The sequence below is a fragment of the Ahaetulla prasina genome, chromosome 4, assembly GCF_028640845.1.
Source record: "Ahaetulla prasina isolate Xishuangbanna chromosome 4, ASM2864084v1, whole genome shotgun sequence".
NCBI lineage: Eukaryota > Metazoa > Chordata > Lepidosauria > Squamata > Colubridae > Ahaetulla > Ahaetulla prasina.
This window is the reverse complement of record NC_080542.1, coordinates 70,854,733-70,873,759: the sequence shown is the minus strand read 5'-3', so window position 1 is coordinate 70,873,759 and position 19,027 is coordinate 70,854,733. Positions and strand designations below refer to the sequence as shown.

Sequence of the window (19,027 nt, the reverse complement as noted above, 5' to 3'; positions counted from 1 at the left end):
ACAAATTCCCTTTTTAAGGCTTCTTTCTATATTCTCCATTCACAAATAGGTATAAGAAAGTTGAGAAAGTAGATTTACTGCAAAGAATAAAGAAATCAATGATAGCTCTTTGTCTAAACAAGAATCCTGTCCAATAGATAGACAGACAGACAGACAGACAGAATTCTTTATTGGCCAAATATGATTGGACACACAAGGAATTTGTCTTGGTGCATATGCTCTCGGTCAGTGGTGAAATGTAAAATTTGCTTGCTATTGGTTCTGTGGGCGTGGCTGGTGGGAAGGGGTTATGTGACTAGGTGGGCATGGCCAACTTTTTTTTTTTTACTTTTAAAAGCATTAAATCCCAGCTGAGTTGCCTGATTCTCAGAGGCTTTTAAAAGCATTTTTTACAACCGCTTCGGCCGAAGAGGTTGTAGAAAAAATGCTTTTAAAAGGCTCCTTTGATGAACATCTGGCGGCCGTCTCCAGGAGGGCCTTTTACCAAGTCCGCTTGGTCCACCAGTTGCGTCCCTTCCTTGACCGGGATGCCTTATGCACAGTCACTCACGCTCTGGTTACGTCTCGGTTGGATTACTGCAATGCTCTCTACATGGGGCTGCCCTTGAGGTGCACCCGGAGGCTGCAGTTAGTCCAGAATGCAGCTGCGCGAGTAGTAATGGGAGCCGCTCGTGGCTCCCACGTAACACCACTGCTCCGTAGTCTGCACTGGCTTCCTGTGGTCTTTCGGGTGCGCTTCAAGATTTTGGTTACCACCTTTAAAGCGCTCCATGGCTTAGGACCCGGGTACTTACGAGACCGCCTGCTGTTACCCTATGCCTCCCACCGACCCGTACGCTCTCATAGAGAGGGTCTCCTCAGGGTGCCGTCTGCCAAACAGTGTAGGCTGGCGGCCCCCAGGGGTAGGGCCTTCTCTGTGGGAGCATCGACGCTCTGGAATGAACTCCCCCCGGCCTACGTCAAGTGCCTGATCTTCGGACCTTCTGTCGTGAGCTAAAAACATACTTATTTACTCAAGCGGGACTGGCATAATAGTTTGATTTTAAATTGGGGTTTTATTAATATTCTTAAATATTTTAAATTTAATTTTAATTATTAGCCGTTTTTGTAATTTTGCTATGTTTTAATTTGTTTTAATTGTACATATTTTGTATTTTATCTCCGGCTGTGCACCGCCCTGAGTCCTTCGGGAGAAGGGCGGTATAAAAATAAAAAAATAAAAAAATCCCAGCTGAGTTGCCTTATCATCAGAAGCTTTTCTTTTAAAAGCACCTTTTTTGCCTTTAAAAGAAAAGAAAAGCTCTGATGATCAGGCAACTCAGCTGGGATTTGCAGAGGAGCTTTTAAAAATATTTTTTTCTACAACCTCTTCAGCCGAAGAGGTTGTAGAAAAAATACTTTTAAAAGGCATTGAGATCTCAACTGAGCCATGCAATCATCCGGCTTTTTAAAAAAACTTTTAAAAGCAGTTCTTCAGCCGAAGAAAAATGCTTTTAAAAGTAAAAAACAACAACAACAACTTCTGATGATAGTGCGGCTCAGCTGGGCATGGGGTGGGGCAGGGGTTTTTGATACCAGTTCACCGAACTGCCCGCCGCCATCGCTACCGGATCAGGCGATTTGGTCTGAACAGGGAGCATTTCACCCCTGCTCTCAGCGTACTTAAAAGATACATTCATCAAGAATTATAACAATTAATGATAGTCATAGGGAACAAATAAGTAAGTAAATCTTAAGGACACCAGCAACAAGGTTACAGTCATATAGTCATAAGTGGGAGGAGATGGGTGATAGGAATGATGAGAAGATTAATAATAATGCAGACTTAATAACTAGTTTGACAGTGTTGAAGGAATTATTTGTTTAGCAGAGTGATGGCGTTTTGGGAAAAACTGTTCTTGTGTCTAGTGTGCAGAGCTCTATAGTATCGTGTCATGTAGCAATGGTCTAAAGCAGGGGTAGTGAACCTTTTTATACCTACCACCCACTTTTGTATCTCTGTTAGTAGTAAAATTTTCTAACCACCCACCAGTTCCACAGTAACGCGCCATGTATCGTCATCTGCACATGCCTCTTGTGCATCGTGGATTGGGTTTGAGGGGGGCGCCAGCTACCAGCTCTGCTTGTCTGTTACAGCTGGGTACGTGGGGGAAGATGCGTGAGCTATTCTGGATGTGGCTCTTTTGTTTGCGGTCACACTATAGCACCATTAGCTTCACTTATGTAACATGAACTAAATTTATGTGCAGGCGATACAAAGAGTATATTTTCAAAAATTTAAATTGTCATGGGGAATTTTATGAAAATCTAATGAAAATGTTTTTAAATAATGCTATTAATTTTTTTAAAAAAGTCAATTCAATTAAAAAAAAGGAAAGTGCTTCACTATCAGACAAAACCCCTACTGCCCACCATGAAAGCTGGAACACCCATATGGGCGGGTGGGCGGTAGGGACCAGGTTGACTACCACTGGTCTAAAGTATTCTTGCCTCTAATGAGACAATTGACATGCTGAAAGTATTTTGGTAGCTCTTTCCTTAAGTTTGCTTTGTTTAGATCCCCAAAATAATGGCCAGTGAATCAGGGTATTTGGCTTCAGCCTCCATAATCTGGTCAGCTAGAGTTCGTAATGCCTTGTTTACACAGGCTTGTGGAGGGACATAAAGAACAATGAGTAGAAATGAGGACAATAATTAGTAGAAATTAGTAAAAATGAAGACAGTAAAATGAGGATGGACAGTAAAATAGTTTACAGTTGATAAGTAAAGACTCTAAGTTTTCATCACAGAATTTATATATTATAGTTATATCCTGAGGCCAGCTGTTGTTGATATATAAGCATAAGCCTCTTCCCTTCTTTTTACCTGATGATTCTGCAATTTGTAAAGACTGGGGGGTGGGGGATTGAGATCACAGAAAGCTGCTCCTTAAAGAAATGTTGCTTAATTCGTAGCAGATGGTCTTGTGAATATAAAATTCGTAGTAAGTCGCAGAGAATAATTAAAAGTAAAGAAACCATTAGAAAGCATTTCACCGAGGCAGCCTTTGGTGGTGCGATCTTGGAGTGGGGATGTCTCATTGTTTAAATTTGAGGTCTGTTCTCAAAGATAGTTATGAGCATATAGAGTCTCTGCAGCTTTTCTGAATATTCACATCTCTAGATAGCCTTTTAAATAAATCAAATATTCCAAATTTCCCCTCCTACAGTGAGAGCTACAAACATTAGTGATGAGAGAAAAAAGCCATTCACTGGCCATTATTTCGGGAGATCTAAACAAAGGAAACTTAAGGAAAGAGCTACCAAAATACTTTTAACATTTCAATTGTCCCACTAGAGGCAAGAATACTTTAGACTATTGCTACACAATGCTAAAAGATGGTTATTGGTCTTTACACTCTGATCACTGCATGATTCACCTTGTACCTGCTTACAGGAAAAGACTTAAAACCACAAAACTTATTATTATTATTATTATTTATTCAATTTTTATACCGCCCTTCTCCCGAAGGACTCAGGGCGGTGTACAGCCAGGTAAAACAAACAATATAATATACAATTAAAATACAAATTAAAAAACTTATTACATAAATTGGCCTAAAACTTTGGAACATGAAAACTAAAACCCACTAAAAAATTACTAGTAAAACTTTAAAACCAATAAAATTTAAAACCAATAAAATTTAAGCCAGCCCCACGCGAATAAATAAGTATGTTTTTAATTCGCGGCGGAAGGTCCGAAGGTCAGGTATTTGGCGTAAGCCCGGGGGAAGCTCGTTCCAGAGGGTAGGAGCCCCCACAGAGAAGGATCTACCCATGGGGGCCGCCAGCATGGCTTGGCGGACAGCACCCTGAGAAGTCCCTCTCTGTGTGAGCGTACGGGTCAGTGGGAGGCATGAGGTAACAGCAGGCCCATAAGTACCCAGGCCCTAAGCCATGGAGCGCTTTAAAGGTAGTAACCAAAACCTTAAAGTGCACCCGGGAGACCACAGGTAGCCAGTGCAGTCTGCGCAGAAGAGGTGTTACGTGGGAGCTGCGTGAAGCTCCCTCTATCACCCGCGCAGCTGCATTCTGAACTAGCTGAAGCCTCCGGGTGCACCTCAAGGGGAGCCCCATGTAGAGAGCATTAAAATAATCCAAGCAGGAGGTAACGAGCGCATGAGTGACCGTGCACAAGGCATCCCGATCAAGGAAGGGGCGCAACTGACGAACCAGGTGAACCTGGTGAAAGGCCCTCCTGGAGACGGCCGTCAAATGATCTTCGAATGACAGCCGTCAATCTAGGAGGACACCCAAGTTGCGCAGCCTATCCTTTGGGGCCAATAACTCGCCTCCAACAGTCAGCTGCGGCTGGAGCTGACTGAATCGGGGTGCCGGCATCCACAGCCACTCCGTCTTGGAGGGATTAAGCTTGAGCCTGTTCCTCCCCATCCAGACCCGTACGGCTTCCAAACACCGGGACAGCACTTCAACAGCTTCGTTGGGTTGGCCTGGGGTGGAAAAGTACAGCTGAGTGTCGTCAGCGTACAGCTGGTATCTCACCCCAAAGCCACTGATGATCTCACCCAGCGGCTTCATATAGATGTTGAACAGGAGGGGCGAGAGAATCGACCTCTGCGGCACCCCACAAGTGAGGCGACTTGCGGCACACCTCTGCCACCCTGCGACCCATCTGCGACCGGTCAGAGAGATAGGAAGAGAACCACCGATAAACGGTGCCTCCCACTCCCAATCCCCCCAACCGACGCAGCATGATACCATGGTCGATGGTATCAAAAGCCGCTGAGAGATCTAACAGGACCAGGGCAGAGGAATAACCCCTGTCTCTGGCCCTCCAGAAATCATCCACCAACGCGACGAAAGCTGTCTCCGTGCTGTATCCGGGTCGGAAGCTGGACTGGAACGGGTCTAGATAGACAGCTTCATCCAGGTACTGGGGCAGCTGCCACGCCACAGCACTCTCTACAAGCTTCGCAACAAAGCGAAGGTTGGAGACCGGACGATAATTACCCAAAATAGCTGGGTCCAGGGAAGGCTTCTTGAGGAGGGGTCTTACCACCGCCTCTTTCAAGGCGGCAGGGAAAACCCCTTCCAACTAATTAGCGTTGATGATGCCCTGGAGCCAGCCTCGTGTCACCTCCTGAGTGGCCAGCACCAGCCAGGAAGGACACGGGTCCAGTAAACATGTGGTGGCGTGGAGCCTCCCCAACAACCTGTCCACGTCCTCAGGAGTCACAAGATCAAACTCATCCCAAACAGACTCGACAAGACGTGCTCCTCCCTCTCGCTTGGATCATCCCAATTTCGGTCCAGACCATCCCGGAGCTGAGCGATTTTATCGTATAGATAACCACTAAACTCCTCGGCACGTCCCTGCAAAGGGTCATCCCGCACCTCCTGATGAAGGAGAGAGCGGGTCACCCGAAACAGGGCGGCCGGGCGGTTATCTGCCGACGCAATGAGGGTGGAAGCGTAGGAACGCCTCGCCTCCCTCATTGCCACTAGGTAGGCCCTAGAATAGGACCTAACTAGTGTCCGATCAGCTTCGGAACGACTGGACCTCCAAGTACTCTCTCTAGGCGTCTTCTCCGGCGTTTCATCTCCCTCAGCCCCTCAGAGAACCGAGGGGCCGGACGAGATCTGCGCCGGGTCAGAGGCCGCAAAGGCACGACACGGTCCAAAGCCCCATTCCCAGGCCGCAACTAGTTCTTCAGCAGTGCCGTGGGCCAGATCCTCAGGAAATGGCCCAAGCTCCGTCAGGAACCTCTCAGGGTCCATCAGGCGCCTGGGACGGAACCAACGTATTGGCTCCGTCTCCCTGCGGTGGTGGGTGGCAGTTTGGAAGTCCAGGCAAAGGAGGAAATGATCTGACCATGACACCGGTTCTGTTACTAAATCATCTAATTCCAGATCATTTAACCACTGTCCAGAGATATAAAGTAGGTCCAGCATGCCTCCCCCCATGTGCGTAGGGCCATCATTTACTTGAATCAGGTCCAAGGCCGTCATGGAAGCCTGGAACTCCCGAGCTGCAGTCGATGACAAGCCGGTCAATGGCAAGTTGAAATCCCCCATGACTATAAGTCTGGGGGTCTCAACTGCCACCCCGGCAAGTACCTCCAGCAACTCAGGTAGGGCTGTAGTCACGTAGCAAGGAGCCAGGTACGTGATCAACAAGCCCAACTGATTCCTATGACCCCACCTCACAAAGAGGGATTCACAACCAGCAATCTGAGGAACAGTGGCCTCCCTAGGCTCTAGATCTTCCCTAATAACAACCGCCACCCCCCCACCCCTACCTTGGGCCCTCGGTTGATGGAATGCTCGGAAACCTGGAGGGCACAACTCAACAAGGGGGACCCCCACCTCTGGGCCCAACCAGGTCTCCGTAATGCCCATAAGGTCCGCGGACTCCCCCTGAATAAGATCACAAATCAGGGGAGCTTTATTAACCACGGACCGAGCATTACATAACATCAATCGAAAACCCAGGCTCTGAGGATCATGGCCGCCCGAGGAACGGGTAGGGACTGAGGGGCTGGAGCACGTGATCGCTTTCAAACAGCGAGCACGTGCTCCCAACACTCGATACGCCCCCCCCCTCCGCCATATCTGCCTCTCCCACTTACCGTACAGATTGAACGACCCTCTAATCCTGAAACGAACCCCTCCCCCTCTGCCTTCAGACCAGATGTCATAATGCCGCGACCAAGGCCGGGGACTGGCTCCCTCCCCAACGGGTTTTCTCCCCCACCCGTCATATCCCTCCCCCCCCTTAAAAAACCCTTATTTAAAACAATTAAACAATTAAATCAATAAAGACCTGGATGGAGGAGGCAAAGTTAAAGCTACAAGCTTGCCTTGACTGCACTGATTGGAATGTTTTTGAAAGTACCTCTGCAGACTTAGATGAATGCACAGAGACTGTAACATCATATATCAGCTTCTGTGAAGACCTATGTGTGCCGAACAGGAACTTGTGAATATACAGTAACAACAAACCTTGGTTCACAGCTAAACGTAAGCAGCTATGTCATTCCAAAGAGGAAGCCTACAGAAAAAGTGATAAAATGCTGTACAATCAGGCCAGAAATGTATTTAAAAGGGAGATCAGAACAGCAAAAAGAAGCTACTCTGAAAAGCTATAGAATCAGTTCTCAACAAATGAGCCAGCAAACATGTGAAAAATTCTTTAAAATATCACCGGTTATGGCAAATCTCCTTCCCAGGCTGAAGGAAATCAACAACTGCAGATGACCTGAACGTGTTTTACTCTAGGTTTGAAAGGAAACTACAGCCACCTATCTCCACAACCTGCATCTCAGACACACCATCAACAGCCAAACCTCCTTCAATTTACCCAACCCATTGGGTTCCCAACCCCTAGCGATCACTGAAAAGGAAGTGCAAGATCTATTTCACAGACAAAAGCCAGGAAAAGCTCCAGGCCCAGACAAGATAACTCCTTCTTGCTTAAAAGTCTATGCTGACCAATTGACCCACATCTTCACCTGAATCTTCAATAAATCGTTAGAGATGTGCTATGTTCCTTCTTACTTCAAATGCTCTACTATCATCCCAGTGTCAAAGAAGCCCACCATCAAGGAATTGAATGACTACAGTCTAGTTGCTCTAACATCTGTAATTATGAAAATCTTTGAAAGGCTAGTGCTGTCCCATTTGAAAATCATCACAGATTCGCTGTTAGACCCTGTGCAATTTACATACTGAGCAAACAGATCAACAGATGATGCTGTTAATATGGCTCTGCACTACATCCTACAACATCTTGAATCTCCAAAGACCTACGCAAGGGTCCTCTCTGTCGACTTTAATTCAGCATTCAACACTATCATTCCAGACATTCTTCTAACTAAGCTAAAGCAGCTAGTGGTACCTGAACACACTTGTAAGTGGATCATAATCTTTCTAACAGGAAGCAGCAGGTGAAGCTAAGCAGAACCACATCAGATACCTGTACAATTAGCACAGGGGGCCCACAAGGCTGTGTATTCTCTCCACTTCTCTTCTCTCTATTTACCAATGACTGCATCTCAAATAATCCATCTGTTAAACTACTGAAGTTCGCAGATGACACAATTGTGATCGGTCTCATTCGAGACAATGATGAATCCGCATATAGACAGGAGGTTGAACCACTAGCCTCTTGGTGCGACGGGAACAATCTGGAACTGAACACACTCAAAACCATAGCAATGGTGGTGGACTTTAGGAGAAACCCTTCCATACTATCACCTCTTATAATACAAAATAACACAGTATCAACAGTAGAGACCTTCAAATTTCTAGATTCTACCATATCTCAAGATCAAAAATGGACACCTAACATCAAAAATGTCATCAAAAAAGCATAACAAAGAATGTTTTTTCTGCACCAACTCAGAAAGCTCAAACTGCCCAAGGAGCTGCTGATCTAGTTCTACAGAGGAATTATTGAGTCTGTCATCTGCACCTCTATAACTGTCTGCTTTGGTTCTGCAACCCAACAAGACAGACACAGACTTCAGAGGATAATTAGAACTGCAGAAAAAACAATTGCTGCCAACCTGCCTTCCATTGAGGACCTGTATACTGCACGAATCAAAAAGAGGGATGTGAAAATATTTACAGACCCCTCACATCCTGGACATAAACTGTTTCAACTCCTACCCTCAAAACGACGCTATAGAGACTGCACACCAGAACAAGTAGACACAAGAACAGTTTTTTCCTGAATGCCATCACTCTGCTAAATAAATAATTCCTTCAACACTGTTAAACTATTTACTAAATCTGCACTATTATTAATCTTCACATCATTCCTATCACCTATCTCCTCCTACTTATGACTGTATGACTGTAACCTTGTTGCTGCTATCCTTAGGATTTATATTGACTTTTCCTAATATGATTTGATTGTTTATTAGTTCCCTATGAGTATCATTAAGTGTTGTACCTTATAATTCTTGACGAATGTATCTTTTCTTTTATGTACACTGAAAGCGTATGCACCAAGACAAATTCCTTGTGTGTCCAATCACACTTGGCCAATAAAGAATTCTATTCTATTCTATTCTAAAAGAAAAGCCACAATTGTTATTGTGGTCCAAGGATGCTTTGACAGCCACAAATTCCTGAGGACTGCCCATTTCAGCAGCATAGCAAGGTGGTTTATTTACCTGATCTTGAGGGTCCATTTTAGTCATCATTCTATCTTCCAGTAAGTTAAAGGTGAGTACTTGCAAAACATAAAGTTGATGTGCCATTTCATTATTAATGGCCCTTTGAGCTCTGATAACATACTGAAAAATAAAAGAAAGAGCAAAAGAAGCAGGAGAACTTTCATCTAATGTATTGATCAGCAACATTCTATCCAACTTTATTGACAGTGGAAAGAAAAACAATAAATATCAGAAATGCAATCAGGTTGATATGATGAAACTTGGATTGTTAGATATTTTGCTATTGATGTAATTTTACTGTACCTAATATAAAATGAAAGTTGTAAATTTCTCTTTGTTCCTACAAAGAGACAAAATAATCTGTAAAAAATGTGTCCGATTAAAAATATGCTTTCAAAATGAAGGATTAATATTCAGGACAAACTTTTGTTATGTGAAGATCAATACATTTCTGATGGTATATTATTTGTTAATAAATTTTGTCTTTTATCTGATCTTTTAAACATTTTTCTCCTCTTTTTCCTTTAACATTTTCCCCTCTTCCTTTGTAGCACAGGCCTAATTTGTGACTCACTGTATCATATATAAATCCTGCTTAAATTCAGTAAAACTCCAGTTACCCTGCCTGAATATATAATAAATAAATAAAATGAATAAAAAGAAATTACCAAGCAACTGAAAGAACAAAACATAATGTTAGTGAACTGGATTTGGATAGGATCACAAAGCTATAACATTGTCAGTGCTGCTGAACAGAGAAATGTGAATTAATTCAGTTCTGGTTCTAAACACCAGAATATTACGCATGTGTTAAAAGGATAACATATAATTTAGAAAATTAAAAAAGCTAAAATACTTACTTGTAAAATGATTCCCCGAAGTTGTTTCTGTGCTAAAATATTTGCCATTTCCTGATTTTGAAAAAAAAAGAAAAAGGAATAACTTAGTTTAAGAACACCGTATAATCTTGCAATACAGATTTGCAAAATTATGATGTACACCATCTGGAATCACTTACTGAATATATAGTATGGGGACTAGGAAAACTCATTTGTCACTAAAGGCAAAGATATCCATATATTTTATAGGTTATATGCTTCATTTGGCTCTTTAGCAGTACTGCCAAACATTTTATTTCTTGATAATATAGTATATGAATGATGTATAACTTCTTACTTTGCTTTTAAGGAAATAGGTAACTTTCTGACTCTTCCCTGCCCTATCTCCCAAGAAAAGGCTAATTTTTTCAACAAGTTTTACAAAAAAGGCAGCCCAAAAGAAAATAAACTATTCTGTATATACTTGACAGATGAAATATATCTGTAATTCATGATAGAGAGTATCAACTTCACCAAAACATAACTTTCCTGTAAAAAGATAAAGCTACAATTGTCTCATTCATGCAGCTAACAATTTGTGCTTTCTTTTCACTGATGTGATTGGATGATAGCAATTCATTCTTTACCAACATTATTAGAGAAACAAACTCACCTGCCGCCTGTCATCAGGTGCTTTAAAGAAAAGTGCATTTATCACAGCAATGGTATATGTTTGAATTTCTTGATCAGCCCTGCATTGAATACAATTTTAAAACAGTAAGAATAGTACATGATATTCAATTAGAGCTACAGGAACTCATGATCATGATCTTATGGCCACTTATTATTTAGACTACTGCAATATGCTCTAGAGCAGCGATGTCAAACTTGTGGTCTGGATGCATCATGTGCTGGCCATGCCCACCTCCATTTTAGCAAAGGGGGGGGGAGTTGCGACATGTCATGCGATGTTGTGTCATTGCAAGTTCGATACTCCTGCTCTAGAGGGTTCACCTGAAACTTCACAAGGTGCAAAATGCAGTATTCCAGGTTACCATTGACAATTACCAATGGGTTCATTAATTTTGTGAATACTGGTTCACAACTTTACTGGTTCCCTATTTGCTTTGTTGTAGCTGGTCTGATTACTTGCAGAGCTGTATTTTTCCACTAGAGTCAGCCTGACAGATGGATGGATGGATAGATGGACAGACAGAAGGAAGGGGAAAGGGAAGACTTCTTTTTTACAAGAGATGGCATGAATATGTAACATCCTTTGCAGGCTGATGATCAAATTTACTGCACTAATTTGCAAATAGAAACAATAGGATCTAATGAGATATGAGAATAACTATGAAATCTAGGAAGAAAAGCCACATCCTAGACAATGATCTGATAAATGAACTGTCAGCATTCCAGAAAAACCCCTCGCCAAATAAAAACTCCAAAACATGCATCAAGCCAGAAATGTAATTTGGTCTTAGAATTCACTCTCCTAAATTTCTCCTCCTTCCCAAAAGTAGTGGAGAAGAGAAGCATTTTCAGACAAAGTTCTGTTACTGTAAGTACAATGAAAGTGGTATTAATATTTATGATTTTGGTTTCCTGGATGCAGCACGATTGTATGCCATGTTTTGTGAGGAATCTGTGCTTATTTGGACTATTACTTTGGATTGTTGAATTAGCCAACAGTCCCATCTCGTTTCATCATTCTGCAATATTTTCATATAATCTTTGAATAAAGATCAGGAAGTACCTGAGAGTGCATCCTTCTTATCTTCCCTTTGTTTACTAGATCATACTGCCCATTGCAATAGGAAGTTATTTGTGCTGTACAGTGCATGATCTGTTTCCAAACTGTTTCATACTCATTTCTTATAACCAGGTAATATTAGTTAAACATAATATAATAACAGAGTTGGAAGGGACCTTGGAGGTCTTCTAGTCCAGCCCCCTGCCCAGGCAGGAAACTCTACATCATTTCAGACAAAAGTTCTAATGAGATATTTTAGGAAATTAGTATCACCTATATGACTTAACCAGAAATATTCTATGTAATAAAAGGTGTCATTATTGATGACAACTAGAAATTCTTTTTTATAAGATGGGGATTAATGGCTAAGTTTTATTTTTTAACACTATGTAACTACTAGAAGTATTCAATTATGAAATTTTATTCTTATTATAACTGAAAAAAATTGAATAGAAATGTAAAAGATCTGGATATGGAGAATGGAATAATCCCTATCTATAGATCTATAGATAATCTCTATCTATATTCTTAGTTTTAGCAAGTTTAAGATGGGCAGACTTTTTTTTAAAATTTGCATTTATATCCCGCCCTTCTCCGAAGACTCAGGGCGGCTTACACTATGTTAAGCAATAGTCTTCATCCATCTGTATATTAATACAAAGTCAACTTATTGCCCCCAACAATCTGGGTCCTCATTTTACCTACCTTATAAAGGATGGAAGGCTGAGTCAACCTTGGGCCTGGTGGGACTAGAACCTGCAGTAATTGCAGGCAGCAATTAATAACAGATTAATAACAGACTGCATTAGCAGCCTGAGCCTCAGAGGCCCGTGGCTCATGCTGCCTGGGGAATTCTGAGAATTGAAGTCCATGCACCTTAAAGTTGCCAAAGTTGAGAAGCATAGACATTGAGAAGCATAGGCAAACTAGAGCTTAGGATTTTCCATTTCTGTTTTATTTAGAGTTTGGTGCAATTAAATAAATCAGTTGTGGTTTCCTTAACAAATAGTCATTAAAGCGATATGAACCATTACCGGACTTTTTGTGAGAAACTGAAATTAAAAGTTGATCTGGGGCTTTGATGATTAGATATGGGAATATGGAAATAATGTATACAAATGTTAATCTTAGAGTAAGAGTTTGATATATTTTTTTCTTAGATCTGTACCAAAGAAAGTTGGAAGTATTCTTTTTCAGTTTTCCTTCTTTCTTACACTTTCACTCTTTTTTTTCCCCGAGTCTTTTTTTTCCAAAAGCTTTTTATTTGTTAGCTTAGCTTTGTTTTTTGTTTTTTTCATGTACGAAGGATCAAAGACTCAGCCATTATAATTCTACATTCCTTATTTACAAAATCATATCAAAATTTAAAAATGAAATCCACTGGGAGCCATCTCATATAATGCAGGCTCTGAGTCTCTTTAACCAAAAAGTGTTTATTGATGGAAGATAATATTTTTAGCTCAGGGTTGAATTGTGGGGTCCTTGGTGCTCTCTGAGCTTTACGGTTTTCTTGCAGATGTTTCATTACCAAGCTAGGTAACATCATCAGTAGTAGAAGGGAGTGGAATTTGGTCTTATTTTTATATACTAGTGGCTTACCCTGTCAGTGTTGATCAGTTGCTTCACAAAAAGCATCTTCATTGGTGCCAAGTCTCTACAGCCTCAGGCAGAGAAGGGCTATTCCACACCCCTTCCTCAAATGTTCTTTAAAATACAGAGTTTCCCAGCATTCCTTTAGGAACCTCCAACATGCAAACTGTGGTTACTCATACTAAAATGAATCCTCTTTTCCTGGAGCTTCAAAATTTGCTGTTTGCTGGAAAGGTGTGTAGCTAAAAGTTAATCTACATTTAGTCTACATCCGACTTTGGAGATATTTCTTCATAACAAACAAAAGTGTATTTTCTGTGCAGTTCACACTCCTTGCTCATTGGACCTGGATGTCACAAAGCAAAGCCCATATCTTGTAATTAACCCCCTGCCCCTGTTTTGGCTGGCAGACTGTTGCAGGAGGCAGAGTGCTGTCACACCCACCCTGGCCGTGCCCCCCCTGCCCCACACACCCTTTGAAGTCTTTGAAGTCAAACATATCCCTGATGCGCCCCACAATGAAATCGAGTTTGACTCCCCTGGTAGAGTTTCCTGCTTGAGCAGGGGATTGGACTAGAAGACCTCCAAGATCCCTTCCAGCTCTATTCTGACTGAATTTAATAAAGCGCATGGGGACACCAGCAGGAGGAATGTGTAAGCTGGAAAATTGATATTAGTTAGACTTTTCCTCAATCAACCACCTAGTCTTTTTTTAATCAGCATTTAATTCTTCATGTTAAAAAAAGCACTTTATATTTTAATTGCTAATTGTTCATTTAAAAATCAAGGAAGGAGCTACATCTTTATTAAATTTTGATTCTTTTGAAGAGTTTTTAAATAGTTTATATGTTTTTATACTAGTACCTGTACTTGTTTCTAATCTGAAGTTTTCCAAGCCTAAAACAAGAAGGAAATTAAAAGAAAACCACAGAAAACTTACCCTTGTAGATGTGGAATTAATTGCCCAATTGTTATCTCTTGTGCCACTTTCTGATACAGATCATGACCATTCAGTACCATTGATTCTAAAATGGCTAATGATCTTTGTAGTATAGCAATATCGTTTTGGAACTTGCTCACATAACTTGCAATCTATAAATAAATCACAATTTTTCTGTAAATCCAGAGTGAAAGTAAATCCTCCAACAAGATCAATAGAATTTGAACATAATATTAATGTTCTGATTATCCAACTGTGATAGCAGACTAGTCATGTTTGCAGGCATAATCCATAAACATTTCAACTGGAGGAGTATCTACTATTCCTCTGCAACAGCCATCCTCACAACTGTTTTCCTCCAATTTTCCAGATAAGAAATAGCCAGGTGTGCTGCAATAACTCTGCAGGAATACTCAGCGTTAACACACTGTAAGATGACTATGATACTTGTACAAATAGCACAATGTGTAAACCCAGTCATTTATCTATTTATTTTGTATGTGCCACCCATTCTTTACTTTATATGTAAATGAGACAGAAACAAATATAAAATGAGGCTGTCCCCATACCAATTTGGATATTAGTAATAAACATAAACTTTACCTTTTTTATGAAAGCCACTGAGAAAGTATCCCAAGATACAATTCCATGATCCATCAGCTCAACAAATGCTGTCAACGTATACGATAACATGTCTCCAAAGCTGAAACACACATAAGCCATAGTAGTAATGGAGGGACCACAAGAGGAAAATACAAAGCTTTGGGGCAAGGAACAATGAAGCAGGACTGCAAAAGAGTAGAAGCAGAATAAAATGAAGGCTGTAGAGCAAAGAAGCTTCAAAATAATGTTATATGGAAATCAACATTCTACTAATGAGAAGAAATTGAGAATCTTTAATAGAAAAAGGCTATATACCACATTCATTCTTCTCCATTAAACGACATATGTAAAGTGAAACAAAATGTTCAGTAAAGTTGTAAAAATCTGGGCAACTAGAATCCATTCCTGAAATAGATCAGAGGTCTATCCCTTACCTCATATGTATGCCATCAACCTTTCAGCCTCATCTATGAATAAATCTTAAATGAAGACTAGACTTCAGCATTAACTTTTAACTAGATTTTTAAAATCACTTTTAAACTTTTAAATAAAATACCTAATTATAGTGATACCTTGGTACTTATTGTTAATTGGCTCTGGGAAGTGTAATAAATACCAAAAAGGATGAATATCAAAAAAATTTTCCCCATAAGGAATAATATAGGGACTTCTGGCTAACATCGCAGCGAAATCAGACAGGTCTCCGTGCTCCCATGCCGAGTTCTCCCCGTTGGTGGGTTCTGAAAGGAACCAAAGCAGCCTTGGAGGGGCAGTGAAGCAAAGAAGGACGTCTTGTAAAGTCGCAAAGAGTCCCGAAGGAAAGGATTAAAGAGAGGAAAAAAACTTTTTTTTCTTTAAAAATGCAGGAAATTGCACTTCCAAATTGGAAAGACATGACATTGGAAGACAATTTAAAATAAAATACTGGAATTATGGATTTAAAAATTAACATTGGTTTTATAATTTAATTACAATTTAAAATAACTAAAATCAGATTTTTAGTAATAATGAAAATTAACCTAAGAGCAATGCCTGCTGATGAAAGGAAAATATACAAACCTGGGAATACCCATTTAAAGGACTGTGAAAATATTTATTAGACTATATACATCTACTCTATGACCATTGGAGATTTAAACATGAGAACAAGGAAGACATTTAATTAAAGTGATCCCTGAATGTTAAGATATTTGACTTAATCTAGAAAGGTGATTCAAAGAGGCTTGGATAACTCCCTGGACTATATAAATGGGCCTGACTATTTATAGAACATAAAGAACTGTAATCAGTGGATACTTTGAAGAATCACCCAGGTTGGAATAAATGGTTCTTGAGCTATTGACTAAAAGTGGAATTTATTAAAACAAGATGAGATGCAACAGAAGGAGCAAACGAGCGGAACTTTGATCGAGATGGATTTGATGTTTCAAAGCATAAAGGATATTATACAGAAAGAACATAAGGCAATGATAGAATCAATGAATGGCATAGATCAAAAAATTGGAAAACATCATACAAAGGACAATGAGTAATGAACAAGATGCCCAGGAAAGGAAGGAGCTAGCAGAAAAAATAAAGGGAAAAACAGAATTGAAGAATCAATGGAAAGAAGATCATGAGTAATCATTAATAAAACTAATAATGTTTGATGAATCAAACCAGGAGGGAAATATTTTAAGAGATATGAAAAGAGAACAGGAGGAGCAGGAAGATACTATGGGAAGGGAGACGGCTTAGAGCTGATAACTTTAAAGCTAGACAGTGGAAAAGGGTAGGGATGTGAAAAATACTTAGATTAACTAGGCAGGATGCAGATGCAGATACAGACAGAGATAAATATTTAAGAGAAGAATATGGGACACAAGTTAAAAAAAGAATAAGAATTAAAATGTTGATGTGGGCAAGAGATGATGGCTAGAAGGCAGATAGGAAAAAGAAGAAAGGGAAGAGAAAAAAGAAAAAAATTCTTTTTCTTTCGTTTTCTTTCCTTTTTTTATAATGGTGGCATAAGGAGAAATTAAAATAGTCAAGCTTAAACAATATTGTGATTAGTAAACGCTGAGCAATTAAATAATGAAAAGAGCATATTTTAATATAAACATGTATGTTAATACTAGAATCATAAAGATTGGATGAAAGCAAGAATATGAATAGAGTTATTTTGTATTTTTAAATAATATTGTGATTGGCATTAGAATAATATATTGAAATATTGAATAATGAAATAATGAAGGATAAATAATGACTAATAAAATTATGAAAGAACATATTTTAATACTGGTTTAAACAGGTTAATAGTGGAATCATATAGATTTGATATAGACAGAGTTAATTTGTATGTTTAAATAATATTGTGATTGGTATTACAATTGCATATTTCAATATCAAACAATGAAATAATGAAGGATAGTATCGTAAAAAGGGAACATCTTTTAATATAATGGTCACATGAATATAAGAATAAAGACAGAAATAAGTGGAAGGGGGAATATTAATATACACATTTTTATACAATATGATAAGTATAATGATGAGAGGTTTAGAAATTGAACAGCTGTAGTATTATGTATGTTTAAACAATATGAAATAATGAAAATTAACCTAAGAGCAATGCCTGCTGATGAAAGGAAAATATACAAACCTGGGAATACCCATTTAAAGGACTGTGAAAATATTTATTAGACTATATACATCTACTCTATGACCATTGGAGATTTAAACATGAGAACAAGGAAGACATTTAATTAAAGTGATCCCTGAATGTTAAGATATTTGACTTAATCTAGAAAGGTGATTCAAAGAGGCTTGGATAACTCCCTGGACTATATAAATGGGCCTGACTATTTATAGAACATAAAGAACTGTAATCAGTGGATACTTTGAAGAATCACCCAGGTTGGAATAAATGGTTCTTGAGCTATTGACTAAAAGTGGAATTTATTAAAACAAGATGAGATGCAACAGAAGGAGCAAACGAGCGGAACTTTGATCGAGATGGATTTGATGTTTCAAAGCATAAAGGATATTATACAGAAAGAACATAAGGCAATGATAGAATCAATGAATGGCATAGATCAAAAACTGGAAAACATCATACAAAGGACAATGACTAATGAATAAGATGCCCAGGAAAGGAAGGAGCTAGCAGAAAAAATAAAGGGAAAAACAGAATTGAAGAATCAATGGAAAGAAGATCATGAGTAATCATTAATAAAACTAATAATGTTTGATGAATCAAACCAGGAGGGAAATATTTTAAGAGATATGAAAAGAGAACAGGAGGAGCAGGAAGATACTATGGGAAGGGAGACGGCTTAGAGCTGATAACTTTAAAGCTAGACAGTGGAAAAGGGTAGGGATGTGAAAAATACTTAGATTAACTAGGCAGGATGCAGATGCAGATACAGACAGAGATAAATATTTAAGAGAAGAATATGGGACACAAGTTAAAAAAAGAATAAGAATTAAAATGTTGATGTGGGCAAGAGATGATGGCTAGAAGGCAGATAGGAAAAAGAAGAAAGGGAAGAGAAAAAAGAAAAAAATTCTTTTTCTTTCGTTTTCTTTCCTTTTTTTATAATGGTGGCATAAGGAGAAATTAAAATAGTCAAGCTTAAACAATATTGTGATTAGTAAACGCTGAGCAATTAAATAATGAAAAGAGCATATTTTAATATAAACATGTATGTTAATACTAGAATCATAAAGATTGGATGAAAGCAAGAATATGAATAGAGTTATTTTGTATTTTTAAATAATATTGTGATTGGCATTAGAATAATATATTGAAATATTGAATAATGAAATAATGAAGGATAAATAATGACTAATAAAATTATGAAAGAACATATTTTAATACTGGTTTAAACAGGTTAATAGTGGAATCATATAGATTTGATATAGACAGAGTTAATTTGTATGTTTAAATAATATTGTGATTGGTATTACAATTGCATATTTCAATATCAAACAATGAAATAATGAAGGATAGTATCGTAAAAAGGGAACATCTTTTAATATAATGGTCACATGAATATAAGAATAAAGACAGAAATAAGTGGAAGGGGGAATATTAATATACACATTTTTATACAATATGATAAGTATAATGATGAGAGGTTTAGAAATTGAACAGCTGTAGT

At 39.2% G+C, this 19,027-nt stretch overlaps 1 protein-coding gene across 5 annotated transcripts in view; it reads right to left on the bottom strand.

Annotated features, from left to right (window-relative positions):
- Nucleotides 1–19,027, bottom strand: part of ELMO1 (engulfment and cell motility 1) — a 499,623-nt gene that overhangs the window by 259,670 nt on the left and 220,926 nt on the right. For all 5 annotated transcript variants that reach the window (XM_058179684.1, XM_058179685.1, XM_058179687.1 and 2 more), the window contains exons 8-12: nucleotides 14,886–14,985; nucleotides 14,283–14,434; nucleotides 10,673–10,751; nucleotides 10,042–10,092; nucleotides 9,179–9,301 (exon numbers count right to left, since the gene is read on the bottom strand). In XM_058179684.1, the coding sequence (XP_058035667.1) occupies nucleotides 9,179–9,301; nucleotides 10,042–10,092; nucleotides 10,673–10,751; nucleotides 14,283–14,434; nucleotides 14,886–14,985 (505 nt within the window). The remainder of the gene's footprint in view (nucleotides 1–9,178; nucleotides 9,302–10,041; nucleotides 10,093–10,672; nucleotides 10,752–14,282; nucleotides 14,435–14,885; nucleotides 14,986–19,027) is intronic.